The sequence below is a fragment of the Fusarium venenatum genome (genome assembly GCF_020744135.1).
Source record: "Fusarium venenatum strain MPI-CAGE-CH-0201 chromosome Unknown EDB82scaffold_4, whole genome shotgun sequence".
Classification (NCBI taxonomy): Eukaryota; Fungi; Ascomycota; class Sordariomycetes; order Hypocreales; family Nectriaceae; genus Fusarium; species Fusarium venenatum.
The window spans coordinates 6,701,498-6,724,844 of record NW_027072132.1 but is presented as its reverse complement, the minus strand read 5'-3'; the positions used below and the strand labels follow the sequence as shown (position 1 = coordinate 6,724,844).

Below are 23,347 nucleotides of genomic sequence, written 5' to 3'. Positions count from 1 at the left end.
CCATGGGGAGAGACAAAAACCTAGAGAGAAAAACTGGTGTGAGTAGCGTTCTCCAACTTGAAATGCTTGTCACGAGACTAGTTCCATGGTTCGACATGTATGGTTGGTTCCACTTCGTGCATCAGAGAGTCGCATGTTCTGAGTATATAATATATCGAGTGGAGGACGACCTTGAATGGAAGAGATCATCAGGTCTTCATCTACTCCCGCTTCCATCATCATCAATAGGGGAAAGCGAGAGAGCGACAAACTTTGCCCAGCATGACTTCAAAGGAGACTCAAGTCGAAATCTCTCACGACGACCATGTCCCTCAAAGCAACCCATTGCCCTTCTGGAAACAGACTGAGCTGAGGAAACTATACTTTATGATGATCTTTCTCTTCATGGGTTCAACGACTCTCGGCTATGATTCGAGTCTGCTGAATGGTCTTCAGACAATGGGCTCTTGGCAACAATGTGAGTCGATTGATGCTTCACCCCCATAATTACATGACTGACACATACAAACACAGTCTTTGATAACCCCGAAGGAAGTCGTCTTGGTATCTTTGGCGCGATGCCCGGTTTCGGCGGTCTCTTCGTCCTACTATTCGCTCCGTACGTCGCCGACGGCCTCGGTCGTAAAAAGGGTACAGCTGTCGGCTGCATAACTGTCATCATCGGCGCCTTGATGCAATGCTTTCCCCAAAAGGGCCACGGCCCGCGACGCGATGCTCTATACCTAGTCGGCCGATTCATCATGGGCTGCGGTTCCAACATCTCCAACGCGACATGCCCGCTGCTAATTACCGAGATCTCCCACCCCCGCCACCGAGGCAAGATCACAACTATCTACAACACTCTGTGGTATCTTGGAAGCATCATCGCAGCTTGGGTGTGCTTCGGAACCCTGAGGAACCAAACTGGCACTATCCAGTGGGTTCTTCCCACAGGATTGCAGTGTCTCATGCCTGGTATTCAGCTTCTTGCCATTTTTATTGTTCCCGAGAGCCCTCGATGGCTGATCAGCAAGGGTCGCGAAGAGGAGGCCCGCCAGATCCTTGTCAAGTACCACGGCAACGGAAAAGACGATGACGAGTTTGTCAGGTGGGAGTATACCGAGATTGTCAACACCATCAGACTTGAGCGCGAAGGCTCTAGTGATGGTTGGGCTGAGCTTTGGCGTACTCCTGGTAACCGAAAGCGATGTGGTTTGATCATTGCTACAGCAATTTTCTCTCAATGCAGTGGTAACGGACTTGTTTCGTACTATGTAAGTTTTCATGATAAGTTACACGGCTCATAGCAGCACTAACCTTGTTTTCCTACCAGCTGGCTGCCATTCTGAAAACCATTGGTATTACCGAGTAAGTCACTTTGCCTAATCCACATGACCGATAGATACTAACATAATCCAGTGCTGTAACCCAAGCCTACATCAACGGTGGCCTCACAATCTGGTGCTGGCTTGTTTCACTCTTCGCCGCCTTCTTTGTCGATCGCGTTGGACGCCGAGTTCTCTTCCTCTTCGCGGGTGTCGGCATGTTGATTTCCTTCACCATCTGGACTGCATGCAGTGCCGTCTATGCAAAGACTGAGTCCTCTGCTGCTGGTATCGCTGTCGTGGCCATGATCTTCCTTTTCTACGGAGTTGCAGGTGCCGCATGGCCTGGTCTGACCGTGTCTTACACCGTCGAGATTCTGCCCTACAACATCCGAGCCAAGGGTCTCACGCTCTGCTTCTGCTTTACTGCTCTGTCTGGAGTATTTAACCAATGGGTCAACCCACTTGGTCTTCAGCAGTTGGCTTGGAAGTTTTACTTCGTCTACATTGTTATGTAAGTATTGGTCAAATCACAGTGCCTCATGATAGAAGCTAACGTAACATCAGCCTGGTCATCGAATGTCTGGTCATCTACTTCTTTTTTGTCGAGACAAAGGGCCCCACTCTTGAGGAGATTGCCATGTTGTTCGACGGAGAAAATGCGGCTGCTGGCATTGCTAAGACCCAGGCTCAAATGAAGAGTGAAGTGAGCCAGGTTGAACATGCTTAGAGTGGCTCCCTTGCCTAGTGTAGGGCTGAAGGGATCGGGTGTTCCAACATTATATGGTACACTTGGCCATGAATGTCACATCACTCCAGAATAATACCCACGCATGGATTGCCATAGTACATCAATGAAATCTTATCTTTAATACGCTACAACGTTGATGTAAAGTCGCGCCATGTATTCAACGACAAAGAAACGATTCGAAGCACTTTGAGCATTGTGAACCAGTTAAGTAATCGTGATACCAGGTAGAATTTTTATACATAATGTACATAAACTATTAAAATCTTGTAACCCCATAACCCACCCAGACATAGTAAAATTTGTTGTAAAGCGTTCTCATGAGTCGCATTGTGTAGGTATCATGCCTCCCATCTCAAAAAGCCGTTTTCATATTCATTCTTCAGTTTTGTTCGTACAATCCGTCTAAGCCTTTAGCTTGGACACCGCCCTGTATCGGCTTGGTAGACCAACATTGCTTCGCTCCGCTGGGGGAATGGACTGGGCATATCCTCCATATGCTGGTAGAGAAGGCTTCTGCATAGCAGCCATGCTTCCACTCGTTCCTGGTCTTTGAGGAATGCTTCCCCATGAGGTCTTAGGCTTGTGCTGCGCGCCGTAAATGGCAGTTTGCATGAATTGCATCTGCTCTTGGATACCGTGGGGAACCTGGTGTTGCATGTGGTGCTGCATAGGCATGCCTGAAAGTGAAGTTTGGGATGCTGAAGCTTGGTGCATTCCATAAGGTGAAGCCATATAAGGGTTGGGCATGCCTGAAAGCGAGGACTGGGATCTCGAAGCTTGTTGCATTCCGTAGATTGATCCGTTGGACATGCCGAATCCTGTGTCAGGAGGACCTGTGAGGCTCACGCTCGGTGTTCCCCCTCGTCGCGATGCCTTGGCTCGCTCCTCTTGAGCAATAACACCGATCAATCCGCCATTAAACATGGGCTTCTTCTCATTGAAAGGGTCTTGGTAAGGGTCTGCAAATGGATCTTGGGGGAGGTTTGATGCGAAAGATGGTAGTCGGAGATGTGAGCCGCCGTTGTTTTGTCCTTGTGATGAACCAGGTCTCATAAGATATTGCTGTGAAGATGCGCGCAAGTTGGGGTTTGATCGCACGCCTGACAATCTTGATGCTTGATCGCCTTTAGCTTTGGACTTGAGCATGGCAAGGGGAATGTCGTCGTCATCATCACTGTCGGTGATATCCATCCAAGGGCCTTTGAGAGAAGGAATTCGTGTGTGCTCAACCGCTGGTTGTCCAGTGGTAGTCTTCATCATTTTTTGTCGGTAAGTAGCAAGATGCGCCTCCTGACGCCTTCTTTGGTCGTTTGGCTTGGCGACTTTGTCATCGTCAGAGTCATAATTGATGTTATCATCTTCATCCTCGCTGTCGCTGGCTTGTCTCTCTGATCTCTCTTGAGCTTTTTGTTTCTGGTAGGTCTCCAGCTGTGCTTGTGTCATGACGTTGCCGCCAGGGGATCCAGGGGCTGATGGCATGATGGGCTTGCTATACGAGAGTGAGACTGATAATGTGACAAAGAAGTGGAGCTGAGAAGAAGGGGGCAGTGTTTGCGGTGAGAGAGCTGGATAATAGAAAGTGAGGCTATAGTTAGTTGAGAAGAATAAGAAGAGTTAAGTTTAAACAAGGACAACCTCGTGATAAATACGTATAAATAAAGATCAAAGTGTGCTTTGACGACGCGTTGTTGTCCTTTTGTATGACAGGTTTTAGAACAAAAAAGGTGGAAGAAGTACCGGGGGGCGGGCCAGCAGGGGTTTCATGCCCCTGTATTAAATCAGGTACGGAGTAGTAGCCCGCTAACTAACGTCAGATAAATTACATAATTAGGCAGGGTTCTCTGTCCAAGCAACTGGGTAGGGTGCCCGTCTGACATGCGCTAAGTCAAGCCTGAAGCTTGCAGAAAAAGGGCTATGGCTTTGGTGGCTTGAGTAGACAGAGAGAGAGGCTGGCTGTTTATTTGTATGTATTTGCATTTGCATAAATAGTCTGTGATTGAACAGCAGCTTGCTTGAAATGTGGCTTGTTTATTTATCGCCTTCTCGTGCTGGCGCTCGTCGGAAGCGCCGGGTTTCGTCTAGCGCTTGGGGCCTTGCTTTTGCTGGCTGCTGGAGAGTCAGTCGCTCGGTCCATGGTAAGATTCGGCCAGACCGTTACATTGACGCCTTGAGGCTTAAGTGGCCCGTCCCCTTTCTTTTATCCCGGCCGGCTTCATCCCAATTCATTCTCGCTTGACACGGCAGTCAAGCTAGAGTAGACACTTTTAGAACAGTTGTTATTGGATTACTCTGAAGTAAACAAACAGCTTCCTTTTTGATCAATGAATCTTTGGTTCAATGTGCTGCAAGTGTCGTCTGTCATATTGATACCTCCTTTCATACTCGGCAGTTAATCCCAAACAAGACATTCAGCTTACAACTTGCATACTTGGCAACGTCTATTAAAAGGACGACACGTCTCCACGCAATTGGACCGGGCTATCCTGTCCAATACAACCAAAGTTCCGCTGTCCCTCTCCGACTTTGCCAAAACCTCGTATACCTAAAATCGGTCTCAACTAATTTTCCGCTAATCGCCTAGTCCCCGTCCCCACTGAGCAAGGGCTGATAACTGGGCTGGGCTATTATTTTTGAAGTCTGGAACCTTGAAGCGAAAAAAGCTTCTCCCCTTTTTTTCCTCGTCAAGCCCTTCTATTTATATCCACTACAACATTCCCATGCCTTTAGATCTAAACTACTTCAATCGATCTTCATCCTGTCTTTCCATTCCAATATTAATGGTGACATTCGCTTGTTCTTGGCCTTCTTTAAATATGTCATGTGGTCCTTGAATCCCCAGGCCTCTCAGGGCCAATTTGCTGATCTTTGTCAAGATTTTCAGCTCCCTGACTCTACTTATCGATAAGATTTCATGACGTAGTGTTCTTTTGCCCACCCTATACCAGCAACTATTTTGAGTACCTAAATAAAGTATCTATATGAGAAATCATTGAATGAGTTATATCCTTCTGTAGATTAGCTATGTGAAAACGTTACTCTACTAAACTCGTGATGTTATCATCCTATGATATTAACCTAGATACCTCGAAAGCTTGGTCACATCGATCTCTTTACAAAACATATTTTCGCACGCGCTGACTGATGGCGATGGCTAAGTTGGAGGCAAGAATCATTCCACCGTCAAAAAACCACAATATCTTGTAGCTTGATAACTAATTTCCACGTTCAAGAAATACATGAGTTCATTTTTATCGCGAAACCGCTTTATTACGATAATCCCGGTACATTTAGACTCTCTTCACAGTGGACAGGAATCTCAACGTAGGATCAGCACATGAGCTTCACCCGCTGCGATCTAGCCAATACTTATTTAATTCTATTTGTTGCAACCATGGGCAATAATGATGACTTTGACATCCAGGTGTTTGATCAGCTCGAAATGGACGAAACTTGTGTCGCCTCAAAGTTCAGTGTTACAGGTGTTGGTTCAGGAGGAGGTGATCAGACCACGTACCTCATTGATGTTGATATTGAGAAATTTCTGATTCTTTAACCCAAGATTGCTCACATTTGCCAACAATTTTTACAAAAAATGGTGATCCCACTTCGCTGATTGTCATGCCATTCATATTCCGATCAAAAAACAATAATCGTCGTGTCAAGCGAGCAAGCATTAACACGACCTTTTCTGATGGGACCGATTTCATAGAATGACCAGAAGTTAGGGAGATATGCCACTTTGGTGAGTTCCTTTTGTACCTTATAGAAAGAACCGAGGAACTCAGTCATGATTTGAAGCCTTTTATCGTATGTTCATCAATGATAACCTACCTTGCGCGCGTTGCTTATTTCAAGTTGTTTTTCGTGATAACAATTTAATAAAGAGTGAAATCTTTCAATTGTTCCAAGAAGCAATCGTGATAAGAAGGAAGGCCTCTCTCGCAAGGTAAATCACCGCGACCACATCAACCGTAGCCGATGTTCAAAAGGTGATGTTTGGGAAGCAGAACAAGGGTGAGGATATCTGTTTCGACTCAGGCCCTAGTGGTGCCGATGTCGCCTAAAATGCCAAGCACTTATGCGATGAAAATCATGGCAGGTTCATAAGGCTTGCGACCATCTGGCTTGTTCTCGGCTTTCCAAGTTCTATTAATCCAATCTCCGATTATGACACTCATCCGCCACCGAGAGAGGTTTAAGTTAGCGAACAGACTATCAATCAGAAAGAAATGATGGATACGCAGGTATCTGATTCTCTAACTTCCAAGCATACAGATCACATTGCGTCCAATGTTGCAACCGAAGTCGACTCATCGACAGCTCAATAGGGTCAGGGCTGAGATATACAATCTTATATATTCTTGAATTTAAATGCTATTTTATAACAGTAGTGATAAGTAAGATGATTTGATCATATCACCATCCTCGGACATGCCACCTCTATCTCATCCGTCAAGTCTAATTCTATGAATGACCCCATGGTTCCACCAGCAGATGACTGTATCTGACTCAACGCATTTGTAAAATCGACGCTTATAAAAACCCAATACAGTGATAGAAACGCTTCTAGTCCGATCGATAATAACGAATTATTGAGCGCGAGGTAGAAGATGCAGGTGTTTAGCCTGAGGAACGTCTTGTCAGTATGTAACATGCCGATGGGGAAAGAAGTTTACTTACGGACAGCTTAGCAGTTATACCAGCAAACATCATTTGGGCTGTTGGGAACAGTACAATCTCCGTTAGGGCAGCCCTCACTGCACAGACGAGGTGGGTTGTAAAGACATCTGTTGGCTTCTACTGCGTGGAAGCCAGCAGCAAGCAAAACGAAAAGAGTAGTAAGTTGGAACTGCATTTTTGGCAAATGGTGAGACTGTACAATAAAGGGCACGAAATAGAAGTCGTCAGTAATGAGTAAGTTACAGGACTTTTATATACAAAAACCCAGTATGTCGGAACGTAATGTCATGTTTCATGTCGTATTGGCGAGGATAGATGCAAAAACCTTAAACTACGAGTTGAGATGCTGATTTATGGAAAATTTTCGATCACATAGAATGGCCTTTGATAAAGTTTCTTGCTCCCAGATCTAGCAGGGTTTGACATGGCAGGTCGAAACCTTAAATCCATTACACCGCTCTACAGCCAGTAGACTTGTATAAGAACAGCTTCTCAGTAAAGGCAATAAATCGTCGGTGCTATGGAACAAAGGCAGAGTTGGCACGTCAGTAGTATCTTGGCACAACCCAAGCTATCCAGCTTGAATTAGTTCTTAATCGAGAATTATCCTAGATGTGCACTGAATATCGGAGAGAACGCATAGGCACCGACAGTCCGGCACTAAATTAGATATCTTATGAGCCTCCACTTTAAACGTCAAACATTTCCAAATTCACTCTCCTTCAGAATCACTTCTCCACCTTTGCCAACAAATGTCTTCCGTTCATTCCGCTTCAATTTGACTCATGTCTCCTGATCCAACCTCTGTCTATTGACCGCAACTTTCGGTAACTTGTTGCCCTGTTGATCTTCAGCTGAACCCCCACCAGCTATCGATAGCATAGAAAGAGTAGATCGCTCCTACCAGACATGTTGACCTTTCTCTACCTCATCGTTATATGCATCGTGCTGAACACTATGCAGTAATGCACATGCAATTCGAGATAGACTAATGTCTAGGAAGCCAGCACCTTAGAACACCTACTTGAAGCATCATAAAGTAGTAACATTGAATAGATCCATCATCCAACTCGCTTCCACAACCCGTGCGTTTACTCTCGGCTTAGCATCCAGTCAATATGCCTCATGATCGACAGCGTCCGTCCCCCGTTTTCTGGACTATCTATGTCTATATGACACGCCTTTCTTGGCAGTCCAATGATTATTTGGAGTTTGTCTAACCTTTTTTCTTTCATGGGAGCCTAAAATTGTAATCAATATCAATAGCCAAAGAAGCGAAGTGGTTAACTTGCATCTTTTTTTGTCATTCTTTCTCCGGATAGTAAACTTCTTGCACTGAGGGCAATACTTTGCACCTGACATCCAATCGCGTAGCCGTATATAAAGAGGGCAAGAAATACATGCAAAATGTTTCTTGCATCCTGAGATTTGACAAACAGGGTGGTCGGGGGGATAGTATAGGCACATGTTGCAAGCAGGATATCTCTTCTTGTAGTAGTGCCGCTTCTTGCGATGCCATTGAAAATTGTATTTCACGATCCTTCCTCTGGCGCCTTTGCATCCCTCTTCACCGCGCCTGCAGGGATGATCGGCATAGAAACAGATCGGGGGAACATCTGGTGTAGATCCAAGTTGATTGATATTCGAGAGATCTGGTTTGTTGGGGAGGAGAGGCTTTGCAAGGTAATGCATATCGCGACATGTCAATGAAAAGCAGACAAGATCGTTTTCGAAACATTGTTTCATGATCTCAAGTTGAATCTCTGGGGGGGATTTGTGAAAGATGGTAAACAGCTCTTCTGTCATTGGAGTTGACATGATGAGATTGGGACTGGGGAACGGGCTTGTTAGGTACAACCGGGGTTGAAGTGAAGATGATGAGGAAAGGAAGTTTCATGAGAATAAAGACGTCGTGTTATTACTATGACTTTCATCAGCAACAGGGATTAGGCATATAGTAAGCCGGGCAAATTGACTGACAGCTTGGTGTTCCGGTATTTCTTTGGTCTGAAGGAAGAAGTGGGCAGCTTAGCAGTGCTTTGTATTGTGTGATAATAAGGTTGCTCTATAAGCACTAACTTTTATAACAAAGTTACAAGGAGAAGGAAAATGTCATCATTGGACTTTGGAAGTCCCTCTTAGGCAGCATCATGCCGGTTGTCACGTGTCTAACGTTGAACGTTCACTCTACCTGATTGACTATGTCACTTTTATTCATGAGCACATAGATTGATAGTCTGCGCTGATGGAAAGGCGATTTCAAGTTTCCCCTCATACTTTGTCAGTATTCTGGTTATTCTATTACTGATTGGCCTCATCGTGACCTTGCATAACTTCGACTCAGACAACCGCGCTGGGTACGAAGCTGGAAAGTGGATGGAATTGTATGTTGTCTACTGGTATACTTCTACAGATTATTCAAGTCTTCCTCTAATAAGGCAACAATACCAGAATAGAAGTTGTGCTGGAATTCTTCATTCTGCACATCACACGCCTGCGCTTTGAACCCGACATCCAGACATCTTCGGACTGCACTTCCGTAAGTAGAACTAGCCTGACATATTTCGTCTACAAGGCGCTGTGCAGTCATGAAATCCGACAAAGCACTGAGCTCACTGCCGAGTTCTTCCTTCGCCAATCGAAGGGACTCAATCCTCTGCCCTTTGATCAGCTCAACGAGCAAGACTCCAATAGGTAATAATTTGGGTGTAGGTATCATCGCCTTTCGGCCGCCACCATCTTGACAAGTCTTCTCAGCTTTGAGAAAAGCCTTGCTGTAGTCGATGACATCTCGCGTTTTGACAAAGACAATGTTTTGGCTCCGAGGTAACTCCAGCATCCATGGAGTTCTGTATAAGTGCAGCACGCTTGTTGCGATAAAAACTGCAAGCTGCAGCCTTTGTCTGTATGTAAAAAGATGGTATCCGTCCTCGTTATGGAGTACCTCGTACAGTGAGACTGTTGAGTACTGAGTTTCTGATGGAAGTACAGAAGAGCTGTAAACGTTATATGTTCGTTTTTGCCCTGCCAAATTATCTGTGATGGCTCCTAGACATACAGGACTGATGCTTGGTTTAGCTTTACTGCATATATTGTGGCATGGCTGGGTCTTTGATGGGTTGACATTTGTTTTCCCCATAGATACAGACGCCATTCCGTTGGTGAGTGATGATGTAGCTGTGTCTGACACAGTAGTTGATGATGAGAATCGAGACATCGAGAACCGGACAGATCTGTCCTTCTTCCCACCTTTGGGCTTAGGCGAGGGTGGAATGGGGAGAGGAACAGATATCTGAGGTGTCCTTGGCAAGTTTGGGACTACTCTTAATAGCCATCCCTCCCATTCATGTTTGCCGATCTTGAGTGACTGAGATGTGCCTTCCCATAGGTGGTGGGCGAGCAATAGATCAGTGTGGTGGTCTTGTATGATCTCATCCTCCTCGCTGTAACTTGGTTTGTCGACGCCTCCTGATAGTCTCATAGACATTTGATGCTCACGGCTGCATTTGAGATTCGACTCAACAGCCCTGTATATGCTGGCAACAACAGTGCGTAGAACACTGAGGAGCTTGACACGAGATCTCACCCGTCTTTTGGGTTCTAGTTCAATGTTCATTGTCGCTAGTGATTCCAAATTTGTTATACCGTCCCGGATAGTCGTTAGATGTTCAGAGTATTCCGAACGGCTCAGGGCAAATGCTATACGCTTAAGCTCCTTGCCTGCGAGAGTCATATCTGACCAAGATGTCTAAGAGCCTTGTCAGAACCGCGATGGGACCATAACTAAGCCACGTACCTCGCTCCCATGTCCAAGCTTGTCGTACATTCCCTCAGTAGCTGTCTGAATGTCTCTCAAGGTCCGTTCAAAAACGTCGCATGACTTCCAAAGTCTGGTCCGGATTGCCTTTTGCGTTTCTTTTTTGGTCCACAAATCGCCTCCTGGATTTTCTACCATTGCATCGATGAGTGAAGGTGGAACAATGCCGTCAAGGAGCTTCTCGCAGACATTTTGCAGCTTGACTTGTTCAGTTTCAAGATTTCTGATCAGCCTTTGTAACTCTCGCTCGTATCTTCTGTATCTCTGTATCAATGAAACACCATTCTTATAGTGCTCTAGAGTTGAGATCACCAGAGGGATACTTCCTAGCACAATCCCCGCTACCTCAAGGCCAGACATAGCTCAATTAACCAGTTGGATTATAAAAAGATGCAGGATGTTGATGAGGCTGAAAAAACCATGTCAGAGCGGGGTTTGGTATGTGTGGATGGTCAGCCTGTATCAGCATGGGTACGTTGAAAATGCCGCAATACAGCCAATAGACCCATGGCAATGCTAGTCTAAACATGTTGATAGCCGACTGGGTAAGCCAGGTCTCTCCTCCCTTGTCATGTAGATAATCTCACTTACCACAACAATATGGAAGAAAGCATTCCTGACTCTGTACGACAATGCCTCGATGAGTTCAACACCATACGAGAGGCAGAATTTCCAGGGACCGGTGCGTCTGACCTGAAAGCTACACTTGGGATTGGCGAGGAAGAAGCTCGCTTCAAGGTCTGGTCTGGAAACATTGGTGCACACAATTCGGGACGACGATCGCTCCAGTACCGTCTTCGAGATGCGTCCCATTTGCAAAAGCAAGTAAAGTCTCTTCTCAGCGAGCTTTTAGGGCTCTTGAGGGACGCTTTTCTTATCTTGTCTGGGGAAAGAATCCCCTGGGATCGTGTCGAAGATGTAGATACCATTCCACTGGACATTGGTTCTGATTCCGATTCCGATTTTGATCAGATACCTGACACAGAGATGGCACAAATCGCACAGAATGTTTCAGACGTTATCAATTGTCTGTTGCGTCTGAGCGTTGCAATCAGAAACCCGGCTCCGCACGATCGTTTCGCAGCATCTGTTCCCGTCGAAGCGTCGCATTATGAACCTTTTGATATCCAGCATGTCAAAGACAAATTTGGCGAGATCGAACCATTCCTCGCTGATAGATTGGGAAAGGCTATATCGCGGAGGAGACAATACTTTAAGTATCGTGAAAGCCATCATGCGAAGCTAAAACAGGGCCTCGATTCTCTGGAACAGAATGATGCAGAGAGCACCGTGGCGAGTTCTCTGCCTCTACAAGCAAAAGCCGCCGGCTTTAATCTCGAAGCGATAGACGAAGACGGAGCTTCCGAATCTGGCCTCACACAAACCTCATTCACATCTTCCAAGGCTGACACTGAGAAGCTCCGTGTTCCTCCCCTGCCGAGAGAAGCTGAATATGGCCCATTTGAGTGCCCGTTTTGTTATTTGATGATAACAGCCATTAGTACAATCGTTTGGAAGTAAGCAAAGGAATCACTGGCATAGTTGTTTAACGAACTAGTGACTAACGTCTCATAGGCGACACGTGCTTGCCGACCTTCGGCCCTATATCTGCCTCTGGGAAGATTGCACAGCATCCGGAATGGAGTTTATGCGACGGCACGAGTGGACTCTGCATGAGACGCAGAACCATCTAAAGACATACAATTGCCCATGCTCCTGTGGGAGGACATTTTCAGCGAGGTCTAAATGCCGAAATCATGTCCGCAAAGCCCATCCCGACGCCTTTTCTAGCAGTCAACTGGATGCCATGATAGACCTGAGCGCAAGGCCAATGAAGGAGGAGGATAGTGTGTCTTGCCCTTTGTGCAAAGAGACTTTGTCCTCCATGAAAGATTATCGACGCCATGTTGGCAGACATCAAGAGCAGCTCGCACTATTCGCCCTCCCATCACTACAGACTGATGATGAAGCGCAAACTCTGGAACACGATTCTCGAACGCATAGTAATGTTTCATCCGAAGATCTGGATGTTCCTTATGAAGAAATCAAAAAGGAAAGGCCTTCAAAGCCACAATCTACAGAACCACCTATATCGAACAAAGCTACCAGCGGTCCATTGAAGGAGTTGGATGATCTGGCTGTTGAGTTCCAGACCAAGTGGTTGCCATTGTGCTCCGAGTATATCCAATCGCCACCTCGAAATCGGAAGAAAAAAGAGGACGATCACCGCAGATTATCTGAAAGTATTATACAGCATATTCTGCTAAAGCTAGATGGTATTGAGACTCAAGGAAATCCCGATGCTAGATTTCGAAGAAAGGAACTAGTCCAACAGGTGCAAAGAACGTTAAAGGACATGGATGATGCAAGAGCCACTTAGCCTTGATTTGAATTAAAACCTCATTGGAAAAGGTCAAGATAGCAGCGGCGATGTCTTCTGGTGTAACGAATTGAAACGCGTGCGTCTCATCCATATTTCGCTGTCGAGGGTGTTTCGCCCGAACGTGGGGCACTATGGCGGCAGATGTCACACATAAAGAGACAATATATTGATGAGCCAAGGAGAGAACAGATAGACGGGGTGACGATGATCTTTTAAAAAGAAACAGTACGTGCACAACACAAGCGATGGCTTATCTATCAGTTGTTATGCTCAAGAGAAAGTGGACCCGACGATCTCTCTACTCCAGCCGGCTTCTTAGCCGATGTTTAGTGACTCCGCGGAACTTGGAGCTACCGTGGAGACGGAGTTTTGACAGCCGACTCATGCGATGAATAACCCCGCAGTATAATAACTCCAACAACACCTTCTAGAACAAAACGCCCTCTTTTCCAAGACATCGCCACCATCCAAATAAAACTATGTCCAACAAAGACTCCGTCGTATATCATTACCTCGCCATCGGCAAGCTTGGTCGGGGTGAACCCATCAAGTAAGTAAACCTCTCATCAAAGACAACACGTTGCAACGACTCATTCGTAACCCTGTAGACTGCTTTTGGAGGATGCAGGTATTGAGTATGAGGAGCGTCGCTACGCAAGAGACGATACTTGGCCCGAAACCAAGGCGAAGTTGATCAAGCAAGGTCTGACTAGGAATGGGCAAGTTCCTGCTCTTGAGTACAAAGGCCATGCTATAACTGGCGTAAGTTCTATCCGTAGTAGCTGAGCACTATGCTAACTTGGATATAATGCAGCATGTCCCGATTCTGCGCTACCTGTCTCGTGATCTTGGTCGATATGATGGTCAGAGCAATGAGGACAAGTATTTGACGGACTTGGTATCAGACATCTATGTTGATTGGAGGGTACGTTGCACGTCTACCTCTGAGGACCGAAACTAATTCGATACCTAGGCTCAATGGGTGAGAAACCTCAAGGAGGGCCCCCGAGAAGAGTACAAGGAGACTGCTGCCCCTCAGTACTACGATCTCATCGGACAGTATTACGCCGATCACGAGGGACCTTATCTTCTGGGTAATGAGATTAGCTACACCGACTTTCTCGTCTATGTCTCTATTGATAACGATGCTCGAACAAAGACACTCCCTGTACGTTAACAATATTTGACGATTTCAGAAGAAAGGCTAACAGTATTTGCTATAGGAGAGCTTGCCAGAGTCTCTTGTCAAGTTCAAGGCTGCTTTCGAGGCTCGACCCAAGCTTGTTGAATACATCAAGCAGGGATAAGCTCTTCACGTATAAGATTAATAGACCCAAATAGATTCTGTGTGGCCATCGCTCACCGAGCCCTCTTGATTTCCTGGCCTTTGATGCACAAACCACAACTCGATTAGAAAGTCTCGGATCTGACTCATGTTGACTGTGTGGGCTCGCCACCGTTGAGCTTAAGCATCAATGTACTTAATATGTGACTTTTTCTATGCCACAAACGAATCACGGGTACACATAGAGGTGACGTGTTCACACAAGATGGATATGGAAGCATAGTTCCAGTCAATTCAAAGTAGTCACACCGAGAACACTGTCTACAGTTTGGACAGGATCCTATGAGAGCAATCCATCACTAACATCAGCCTCCTCAACATAATAACTCGCCTCAGTCGTCCAATGGGAAGTTTCGCAATGTAGCGTTAACAAGGTCTTGAGGCCCCCGACAGAAGATAAGCTTAGGTTCCTTCCGAGAAGTATTGCCCTGCTTCCCTAGTACAATGTGATCCACACAAATAGCCACGGTAGATTCGAATAGCTCCGTGAACTCGATGTTCCCCCGCGCACACCAACCAATTATGATACCACTCCATTCACGCTCCTCCAGTTTTATCTTGAGGCCTCCGAGGTTTGACCCATCTGCGTTGAGATTGAACCCAATATTGGTGAATCGTGAAGATATCTCAGTGGCAACATTGGCTTCAGACCATTGTTCTTTCAAACCTTCATTTATATCGCGGTTGTGAAGGTGGCGGGAGAGCGATATCGTGAGGACTGGGATGACGGATTGGTCCATGCTAGGAATGAAAATGAAGATGCGATTTGGTCTCTGATAGTAGGTAGAAGACGCTGGCTGGGAGAAATTTGAAGTAATGACTGAAGAGGTGATGGAAGATGGATGGTAGTTCATTCGCTATTGCTCGATGATATAAGGCATGCTTGAGATGCCGAGGCTTTTTGATAACGGCGACTTGACAGATGACATTATTAATCCATTTGAGACACCGAAGATGACAAATTATACAACTGGCCATCGTTATTAGTATGATTGCGTGGACTCAAAGTAGAACAGCTCTGTTTCCATGTCAAGACTATGGGTGACAAGTACACAGTCGTTAACTCCATAGCAATGGAGCTATCAACCTGGCTATGCTCGATAGCCTCCGTAATCTTCCAGTAGACTGCTGTCGCATGTTCTCTTCGAGCTCGAGAAGAGACAACGTCGAGATATCCGATAGTATCTATACTGGACATCTTATATCCCCCAGCACATATCAATTCATCAATACCAGAGGAAGAAAGCAATTGATGATAGTGAAAGCTGTAGGAGAACCATCCGTCGCCCCAGATTTGGTGGTGCACAACTGCTCTGATCGCACATGCGGTACAAGAAGACACTGGAACATTGAAGTAATTTCCAGATCTCGAGGCAACAGAGTTTCCCCGTACGTAATGTACAGGTGTGAAGTATCCCGAACTCAACCAGAGCCATCGTCTGGATTGAGAATCCCCTGTCAAAGTTAATATATGGAAACAATGTTCATAATATCATTTCATTCTCACGGTCGAACGCCGCCATAACGTTAAATCTCTGTTGAGTTCGAGGTCCAAAGTTTCGTCTCCAATTGCGCCCGAGAAATTTAAGTTTGCCACGTCGTGCGAAAATTTCCTGTGCCCATTTTGGAGACGAGTCAAGGTCTGAGGATGTGGTGTGGTGTACGTCAAGGCTGTTTGTTAGCCTGTTTTCTGTTTTCGGCTAACAACCGCAAACAAATCCTCCCTTGGGCAGTTGCAATGATACGACAATTGAGGGGGTATGGCGATGATGCGGGGAGGGTTCGGAATAGCGCGGTGAGGCTGCGCCCAAAAGGTCTAAACTTGGTCGTAAACACCAATGTGATGAAAGGTGCAAGAGAAACATCATAGCTATTCCAGGACAACAGGCATCCGGCTGAAGAAAAAAGATTGCGATAGTGGGAGGAAACAAAAGGCAGGCAAACGGCGGTCGCTTGCCGTCGAGGAGTCAAAGAAAGCTAAGCTGGGTAAGTGTCGGTGGATGTCGATGAAGCAAATCGGTCAAGAGTCAATTGAGCGCAAGTAGGAAGCATGGTTGAGATGTTGTGTGTTGCGTCGTAGGCGTGACAAGCATCGAAGTTGATGGAGAAATCGGCGGCGTAGAGCAGAACAGAGCAGAGTAAACAGAGCATCAGCTCAGGTATGACAGCGACACGAGAATAAATCGCCCATCCTTTGCGCATCCGGCTGCTTGTATAGTAAAAACAAAAAAGCAGCATAGCCATCACCAGTGATCAGTGGTGAGAAAAAAAGAAGAGCGTTTCACTGTCCTATGGTATCTTTGAATAGTCCCTTTCCATCGTCAATCTCGAGGGACCGTGTTTTCAGCGGCCACACCCATCAGTTCATTATTTTCTTCGTTTAGGGGCGACGATAGAAGTCAGCCCACATCTGGTGATGCGGAAGTCCAAGTCAAGAAGTCAAGTCAAGCCAAGTCAAGTCTCTTAGTAACCACCTCGGTCACCGCCGTAGCTGCGGTCACCACCACCGTAGCTGCGGTCACCGCCGCCGTAACCGCCACGGCCACCGCCGTAACCACCACCACGACCACCACCGAAACCGCCGTTACCGCCGGAGGGGCGGGCGTTGGCGACGTTGACTCGGATGCGACGACCGTCAAGCCTGGAGAAGATGGTTAGCTATTGTTTGGAAAGAATGGGGGGGGGGGAGGGAAGAAAAAAGAACATACTCCTGCTCGTTCATGGCGTTGACAGCAGCGGTAGCCTCCTCCTCAGAGGAGAAGGTGACGAAACCGAAACCACGGGCGCGGCCAGTCTCACGGTCCTTCATGATGATCTGTTTGGACCTTTATTAGCGCTTGATAATGTGGGAATGTTTGTAGATGGTCGTACCGAGTCAGTGACCTGACCGAACTCGCTGAAGGTTTGACGGAGAGTCTCGTCCGTGGTGTTCCAGGACAGGTTTCTGTAGAGAATTTAGGTCAGCATAATTACCCCTCACTTTTGCGACAGGGAGGGAGAGAAGACGAGAAGGGAGAGGGAGAGAGTGACAGGGCAAGGGAACGGGAAAGAAGGAATAGACGCACCCAACGTAGAGCTTAGACATGATTGCGCGTGTTGTTGTAAATGTTCGAGAGAAAGATCGAAGCGGAGTGAATCTTCGTAGAAAATTCATGGAGGGGAAGGGGGGTTTTGTAGATGTAGGAAACAAGAAGTGCTTTGGTAAACGTGTCTCGAGTTATATACCAACAGGGCAGGTACCAGGTAGGAAAAGTAAGAGCAGGTGCAGAAGGACGAGAGAAAAAAGAGAGGGAGAGGAAGAAAGGTGATTCACTGGTTGGTGGGCAACGGCAGGTACTGCCACACACACTGCACTAAAACTTTACCCCTCTTCTTCGCATGGGTGAAAAGTCAGACAGACACACTCAGCAGCTGCACTTTTTCACTTTTCGCATTCCCCGCTCTCGTCTCAAGTCTCTACTCACTGGGCAGCTCACTGGGTAGTAGACCGCGTCATCCAATGCGAATTGAAATCTGATTTTTCTCTCTCTTTCTCGTCTGGTGCATCTGCTCCCTTAACGTAGCACTCGATTCAGTTTTCGGATTAGCGGTGGCGGATGATGAGATGCACTTCTAACCCCCTTGCGTTAGGCATCCCCAGTAAACCACTTCTTACAGGTCCCTTTTGCCGCTTGAGCTGCAGCTGTGTTGGTCTGGCGGGGTTCACTCACTGCGGATCGCCTAATGGCGCCCACAGATTTTAAGATTGGTTTTGCTTAGCCTCCATTGCTCCACTAGAATGAAGGCCCTGATTTTGCACAATGCGGGCACCAAGCAGCACGCGCTCCACTGTTGATGGATCATCTCTTTTGCGGCTCCGGATATTTGTTGAGAGAGGGCCACTGTTTCCAGTCCTGGTCATTGGAGGAACTACAGGTATCAGTATCGCTATCACGAACTCATGATCATCAATAAACTTTAGCCGCGTCGCGTCCTGATAAAGGATTTATATTTTTCACATCTTTCGGTGATCGGTGATAAGAGTATGACACGTACACGTATGGCGACGCTGTAGCTATGATTGATGTCAGCGAAAGAGATCAGAGCAGTGGATGCAGGGTAGGTCAACGGACAATTGCAAGTTAATGCCAGTGGAAGAAAAAAGTCCAGAGTGAATGAAGAGCCCTTGCATGTGTTGGACAACAAATTGGAAGCTCCATGCTGAGCTGGTCACAGGCATTTTATAAGTTTGAGAAAGTGCTACAAACTACATCAGTAACAGAGTGCAGGGTGCATACCCCTTCATTCTATCAATCATGCTTATATATTTAACATGTCTGTTTCCTTGAACCAAACTCATTGAAGCATAATGAAAAAGTTTCTGATATACCCAAATAAAGATCTTTTCCTTTCGCCCTCAATCTTAACCTGCCCGATCTCAACATTGAAGACTAGAACATTCAGACCGAAAGCTCGGATAGCCCAACAAACATGGAGGAACACTTGCTCGGTATCCCAACTGGAGACAGTCACAATGATCAATCATTATACTCGTTTCTTGCGAGAGGTATCTCCCACATTCACCTCAATCCCAGATCCGAACGACCAGTGAGCGATGTGAGTCTGGAGGACACTACACTACTTCCAAAAGCTAATTTCCTTTTCTTTCTCAGTACATGTACCTTCGATCGTAAGTCAACATCATAAAGTGCAGCGAGGCTTGGCTAACCTGTACCATAGAGTCGTCTCGACATTGACTAAACCTCATGACTTATCTCAATTCACCTTGCTGCATCAGTACCTGGAAACATCTCAACGGAACACGCCGTATCACTACCTTTGTAATAGCCCTATCCCCTTGCAAGTTGCATTTTAACAATGTCTAGCTTCTTATCAAGATATCTACGACAACCTGCGCGACTATCTCGCCAAACTCCTCAAAGAAGTTACCCAAAAAATCCTGTCAAACGATAGGAATCATTTGATGGATGTGTATCTTGACGCGTGGGAGCTCTACAATGAAGCTGCTGTACGTGTCGACCATATACTAAACCAAGCCAACGCTACGTGGATAGAAAGCCACATCTCCGGAGGGATTCGAGAGCTTTTCTACATCCACACTCTCCACTGTGTGAAATGGCACCGTTCACTTCAACGATCAAGGCTCATCACAAAAGAGTCAACTTCTTCATTCATGAGAGGAACAGACTTAGAATCTTCAATCGGGAGAGACCGATATAGAGGGTAGCTTTGTGTAGTAAGGAGATAACCCTATCGCTGCCATTAGCTGTCACTTGTCTATCACATACCCGACAGAATCCGACAGCCTGATGTTGATATCAAGAACGTAATCAACCATTTGACTTCGTCAGATAGATGGACTTGAAGAAGGGAGCAAGTTAAATGTTATCCTAAAACTACCTCTACCTTGGACGATCCAGCTAGCCTCTCCCAATCATCTGCTAAAACAAACCCAACTCCCTTTCTGAAAGCCACCTGACCCTCCCGCTCAACCCAAAGCACGTGATAACAGTTCTGCTTGTTCTCCTGTTCTATAAGCCACTTATCCATCCAATTCATCTCGTCCTGCCCAAAAAAGCTTGATCTATCACGCAACCTTTCCTCCTCTTCCTCTCTTGTAAGAATATCGGACATCGATGTTCTCCGCCAATTGTCATTCCGTTTCATTCCCCCCACCTTGCATCTTTGCAGAAGACTTGTCCACCCCTTTACTACAGCGATTAACTCTATCTTTGTCTCTTCTTCGAGCACTCCGCTGTCTCTATGGTAATGGGGTTCGAGTCCGCCAACAATATTACCACTGAAATCCTTGATTAAGTGATATATATGTATTTCATCAGTCATAGTTTCCGGGCTTCCAAATAGATAGGCCTGAGTTGTCTGGAACCAGAGATATTGGTGTTCGCGATACGGCTGGTTCTCAGCGCCTGGTTCAGCGACCTTATCTACCACGGATACAGGGTACCAGTAAAGATGTGGTGGCTTGTCACCTCCTAAGACATGTGTGTAAAGATACTTTGGCAGGTCTTTAGGCATACACTGGGGATTGACCTCTCGACCGTATTCAGACGTGTAGAAGTCGGTATTCTAGTGACTTGGCGATTCATACTTAGTTCTCTTCCATCCAATCGGTACATCGTCTGTAGCTGCGTTTCCTAGGGCTGCCTTTCTTAACTCAGACCAGTTGCAATCAACCTTTTTTTTTATGGCAGCATCTGGAGAACCAATGACGTAGAAATCTGTTAAAGATTCAGTGAACCCCCCGTCAAAAGAAGGAACAGACTTAAATTCGAGATCAAATGGGAACACGGCCTGACCCTGCCATCCCATCCACGACCAACTAGTGGAGGAAATCCCCAACCTTTCCTAATGTCACGTGGTGAGACTGGCTGAAGGGATGTTCGAAAAACTCCATAACCTTAGAACACATATCGCATTCGACATTGATAGCCTCATCCCCTTCAGATATAAGTTGGTCAATTGAAGCCATACTGAAGATGATCGAAGTACAGATAATATTGGTGAACGAAAAAATGCGTAGTGGTACGATAGATCTTTGTTCATGAAAAACATCATGTTCATGCTGACTAGGTCAGTATTTGACATTGCCATGTTGGGGTATTAGGCGGCATTTAACCGATGATAAAATGCCTCAAACAACCATCTATTAATTCATGACTTTAAAGTTAATATTTACCTAGAGATAGAATTTCCATGAGTATTTACATATGTCAATTCGATCTGACATTAAGAAGAAGATCAGAAGCACCCCCTAGCTCCTTGTAGGCTAGTTCGATAATACTATGTACTAAATATTATTTGATGGTATAGGCTTGATGTTTGTATAGCTATGTTTCATCCCATATGTCTACAAGCAGAGAACCAGTGGGATCATATGCAGAAACAATCAAAGACATGATTGCTTGGCAGATATAGTGTGGTCACATTATAATATAAGTGGTGGAACTTAACGGCGCAATTTTATACATCAATTATATCAACCACACCACCTATATTGTCTGAAAGAGGGAACCGGATGCCTGAGCTGCCTCATAGGGGCACACACATCTATATTGTCTAATGCAAGTATTTCGTCAATTCTCAAGACTACACTCAATTAATCAACAAATTCAAGCTCCGCCTCGTTGCGAATTCCAGTGTGAAGACGTGATGATCTGGGGATTATTCCTAATTCGGACATCACGGGATGTTGACCTCCGACATGCTTAATTCATGTCACTATAGCGGACGGACATGGGCTGATGGAGGGATACCGAATCAGCCAAGAATATACACGAGAATCTCATGACTATAAAGATGCAGCGATTGTACTTCCATAATGAACTCAGCAGCGATCTCTCAGCTCTCTTCAATCCTTGTGTCTAATCATGAAGTTCTCTTCCATCATCGCAGCAGCCTTTGTTGGCTCACCAGTACTTGCCGTCCCAGCTGGTTTTGTTACCACCGACGGCACGAAGTTCTCTCTTGACGGAAAGGATTTCTTCTTTGCTGGAAGTAATGCCTACTACCTCCCCTTCAACATCGTACGTCTTACTCTTGGCAATGTCGAAAACAAAAACTGACTTTCACAGTGGGGAACGGACCATTACAAGGATGTCAAGCTCGGTTTGGAGGCTGCCAAGGATGCTGGTCTAAAGGTCATTCGTACCTGGGCTTTCCATGACAACAACCGAACTTACTCGTCAGGTGGTTTGCCCCAGTACAACACTGGTGCTGAGGACACTGTTATGCAGTGGTTCGAGGCTGATGGAAGTGTCAAGATTGATCTGAGCAAACTTGATGTTGTTATTGAAGCTGCCGAAGCTACTAACATGAAGCTGATCTTGGCTCTGACCAACAACTGGGCTGATTATGGTGGTATGGACGTTTACACTGTCAACCTTGGTGGTCGCTACCATGATGATGTAAGCTCAACAGCCTCTTGGAGATTCTGAATACTGACCGATGATAGTTCTACCGCCTACCTGCCATCAAAACAGCTTTCAAGAACTACATTAAAGCTGTCGTCAACCGCTACAAAGACTCTCCTGCAGTCATGGCCTGGGAAATCGCCAACGAGCCCCGTTGCGGTGCCGATGGAACTCGCAACCTTCCTCGTGGACCTGACTGCACTCCGAAAACAATCACCTCCTGGGTCGACGAGATGAGCACATACATCAAGTCCCTCGACAAAGACCATCTCGTCACCACCGGAAGTGAAGGTGGCTTCAACCGCAAGTCTGACGACTGGACTTACAACGGTGCTGACGGAACTGATTTCGACGCTGAACTTAAGCTTCCCAACATCGACTTCAACACTTTCCACTCGTACCCTCAGTACTGGAGTAAGACTGTAGACTGGGTTGTCCAGTGGATCAAGGACCACGCCGCCGCTGGTGAGGCTGTCGGAAAGCCAGTTCTTCACGAGGAATACGGCTGGACTGACAAGTCAACTCGAGTAGCCACCCTCAGCAAGTGGCAGAAAGCCTCCCTGGACCTGAAGATGAGCGATCTTTACTGGCAATTCGGATTCTCGGGCTTCTCCTACGGAAAGAACCACGATGACGGAAACACGATTTATCTCGAAGATGACGAGGCCCAGCCTTTGGTATACGAGCACGCCGCGAAGGTCAACGGTGGAAGTACAGTACCAAGTCCTACAACTACCGGAACGACTCCTCCTAAGCCTACGGTTACTGACGGTCCCAAGGTCGTTAGATATGGACAATGTGGCGGTGCTTCTTGGACTGGACCTACGGTGTGTGAGTCTCCTTATACGTGCAAGGCGCAGAACCAGTGGTATTCTCAGTGCCTGTAAGTATTACAATCGCATCAACACATAGACTCTTGAGTACCTATGATAGATGAAATTACTAGGTCAGTTTATGATATTTAGACTCGATTTTTAGTTGATGTTTTTTGTACCCCAAAGTGTAGAGGCCAATTTCTGTTACATAATACACATTTGCCAACGCATAAGCACCGTGCTTGTACCCATGTCATGTCATGTCGAGAGGTTGCCGCTGAACCAACATGACATGCATACAAGGCTGTCGCGACTCTGACA

The 23,347-nt window shown here is 46.2% G+C and overlaps 10 protein-coding genes across 10 annotated transcripts; 5 read left to right on the top strand and 5 right to left on the bottom strand.

Moving 5' to 3' along the window:
* Window positions 1-135: 135 nt before the first annotated feature.
* Window positions 136-2,167, top strand: EDB82DRAFT_569739 (general substrate transporter). The gene is made up of 5 exons (XM_025725488.2): window positions 136-457; window positions 514-1,253; window positions 1,313-1,347; window positions 1,399-1,818; window positions 1,872-2,167. Exons 1-5 carry the CDS (start codon window positions 262-264, stop codon window positions 2,032-2,034), a joined length of 1,554 nt encoding a protein of 517 aa, XP_025594082.1. The 5' UTR covers window positions 136-261; the 3' UTR covers window positions 2,035-2,167.
* An 85-nt stretch (window positions 2,168-2,252) lies between these two features.
* On the bottom strand, window positions 2,253-3,708 carry EDB82DRAFT_353199 (uncharacterized protein). The gene has a single exon (XM_025725487.2). The coding sequence runs from the start codon at window positions 3,532-3,534 to the stop codon at window positions 2,458-2,460; it is 1,077 nt and encodes a 358-aa protein (XP_025594081.1). The 5' UTR covers window positions 3,535-3,708; the 3' UTR covers window positions 2,253-2,457.
* Window positions 3,709-9,142: 5,434 nt separating this feature from the next.
* Window positions 9,143-10,690, bottom strand: EDB82DRAFT_481338 (uncharacterized protein; the record flags this gene model as incomplete). The annotated part of the gene is made up of 2 exons (XM_025725485.2): window positions 9,143-10,483; window positions 10,532-10,690. 2 exons carry the CDS (start codon window positions 10,688-10,690, stop codon window positions 9,143-9,145), a joined length of 1,500 nt encoding a protein of 499 aa, XP_025594079.2.
* A 411-nt stretch (window positions 10,691-11,101) lies between these two features.
* On the top strand, window positions 11,102-13,290 carry EDB82DRAFT_353102 (uncharacterized protein). The gene is made up of 2 exons (XM_025725484.2): window positions 11,102-12,069; window positions 12,128-13,290. The coding sequence occupies exons 1-2, from the start codon at window positions 11,153-11,155 to the stop codon at window positions 12,930-12,932; spliced, it is 1,722 nt and encodes a 573-aa protein (XP_025594078.1). The 5' UTR covers window positions 11,102-11,152; the 3' UTR covers window positions 12,933-13,290.
* Window position 13,291: 1 nt separating this feature from the next.
* EDB82DRAFT_353103 (uncharacterized protein) lies at window positions 13,292-14,427 on the top strand. Its single transcript, XM_025725483.2, has 5 exons — window positions 13,292-13,485; window positions 13,544-13,697; window positions 13,750-13,860; window positions 13,909-14,103; window positions 14,159-14,427. Exons 1-5 carry the CDS (start codon window positions 13,415-13,417, stop codon window positions 14,240-14,242), a joined length of 615 nt encoding a protein of 204 aa, XP_025594077.1. The 5' UTR covers window positions 13,292-13,414; the 3' UTR covers window positions 14,243-14,427.
* A 185-nt stretch (window positions 14,428-14,612) lies between these two features.
* On the bottom strand, window positions 14,613-15,020 carry EDB82DRAFT_481335 (uncharacterized protein; the record flags this gene model as incomplete). Its single annotated transcript, XM_025725482.1, has 1 exon — window positions 14,613-15,020. The coding sequence occupies one exon, from the start codon at window positions 15,018-15,020 to the stop codon at window positions 14,613-14,615; it is 408 nt and encodes a 135-aa protein (XP_025594076.1).
* A 1,723-nt stretch (window positions 15,021-16,743) lies between these two features.
* EDB82DRAFT_481334 (putative glycine-rich RNA-binding protein) lies at window positions 16,744-17,365 on the bottom strand (the record flags this gene model as incomplete). Its single annotated transcript, XM_025725481.1, has 4 exons — window positions 16,744-16,921; window positions 16,989-17,095; window positions 17,152-17,224; window positions 17,346-17,365. The coding sequence occupies 4 exons, from the start codon at window positions 17,363-17,365 to the stop codon at window positions 16,744-16,746; spliced, it is 378 nt and encodes a 125-aa protein (XP_025594075.1).
* Window positions 17,366-18,999: 1,634 nt separating this feature from the next.
* On the top strand, window positions 19,000-19,645 carry EDB82DRAFT_517846 (uncharacterized protein). Its single transcript, XM_025725480.2, has 2 exons — window positions 19,000-19,100; window positions 19,146-19,645. The coding sequence occupies exon 2, from the start codon at window positions 19,244-19,246 to the stop codon at window positions 19,505-19,507; it is 264 nt and encodes an 87-aa protein (XP_025594074.2). The 5' UTR covers window positions 19,000-19,100; window positions 19,146-19,243; the 3' UTR covers window positions 19,508-19,645.
* On the bottom strand, window positions 19,587-20,468 carry EDB82DRAFT_353010 (uncharacterized protein). The gene has a single exon (XM_065607535.1). It carries the CDS (start codon window positions 20,314-20,316, stop codon window positions 19,666-19,668), a length of 651 nt encoding a protein of 216 aa, XP_065463563.1. The 5' UTR covers window positions 20,317-20,468; the 3' UTR covers window positions 19,587-19,665.
* A 1,200-nt stretch (window positions 20,469-21,668) lies between these two features.
* On the top strand, window positions 21,669-23,098 carry EDB82DRAFT_435258 (glycoside hydrolase superfamily; the record flags this gene model as incomplete). The annotated part of the gene is made up of 3 exons (XM_025725479.1): window positions 21,669-21,824; window positions 21,873-22,205; window positions 22,253-23,098. 3 exons carry the CDS (start codon window positions 21,669-21,671, stop codon window positions 23,096-23,098), a joined length of 1,335 nt encoding a protein of 444 aa, XP_025594073.1.
* Between the last annotated feature and the right edge of the window lie 249 nt (window positions 23,099-23,347).

Excerpts from the sequence above, each read along its gene's own strand:
- EDB82DRAFT_569739 (XM_025725488.2), top strand. The coding sequence starts at position 262 with ATGACTTCAAAGGAGACTCAAGTCGAAATCTCTCACGACGACCATGTC. Across the intron at positions 1,254-1,312 it reads ACGGACTTGTTTCGTACTAT|CTGGCTGCCATTCTGAAAAC; the intron begins GTAAGTTTTCAT and ends TTTTCCTACCAG. Across the intron at positions 1,819-1,871 it reads TACTTCGTCTACATTGTTAT|CCTGGTCATCGAATGTCTGG; the intron begins GTAAGTATTGGT and ends ACGTAACATCAG.
- EDB82DRAFT_353102 (XM_025725484.2), top strand. The coding sequence starts at position 11,153 with ATGGAAGAAAGCATTCCTGACTCTGTACGACAATGCCTCGATGAGTTC. Across the intron at positions 12,070-12,127 it reads ATTAGTACAATCGTTTGGAA|GCGACACGTGCTTGCCGACC; the intron begins GTAAGCAAAGGA and ends AACGTCTCATAG.
- EDB82DRAFT_353199 (XM_025725487.2), bottom strand. The coding sequence starts at position 3,534 with ATGCCATCAGCCCCTGGATCCCCTGGCGGCAACGTCATGACACAAGCA.
- EDB82DRAFT_517846 (XM_025725480.2), top strand. The coding sequence starts at position 19,244 with ATGGATGTGTATCTTGACGCGTGGGAGCTCTACAATGAAGCTGCTGTA.
- EDB82DRAFT_353103 (XM_025725483.2), top strand. The coding sequence starts at position 13,415 with ATGTCCAACAAAGACTCCGTCGTATATCATTACCTCGCCATCGGCAAG. Across the intron at positions 13,486-13,543 it reads GGTCGGGGTGAACCCATCAA|ACTGCTTTTGGAGGATGCAG; the intron begins GTAAGTAAACCT and ends GTAACCCTGTAG. Across the intron at positions 13,698-13,749 it reads AAGGCCATGCTATAACTGGC|CATGTCCCGATTCTGCGCTA; the intron begins GTAAGTTCTATC and ends GATATAATGCAG.
- EDB82DRAFT_353010 (XM_065607535.1), bottom strand. The coding sequence starts at position 20,316 with ATGCCTAAAGACCTGCCAAAGTATCTTTACACACATGTCTTAGGAGGT.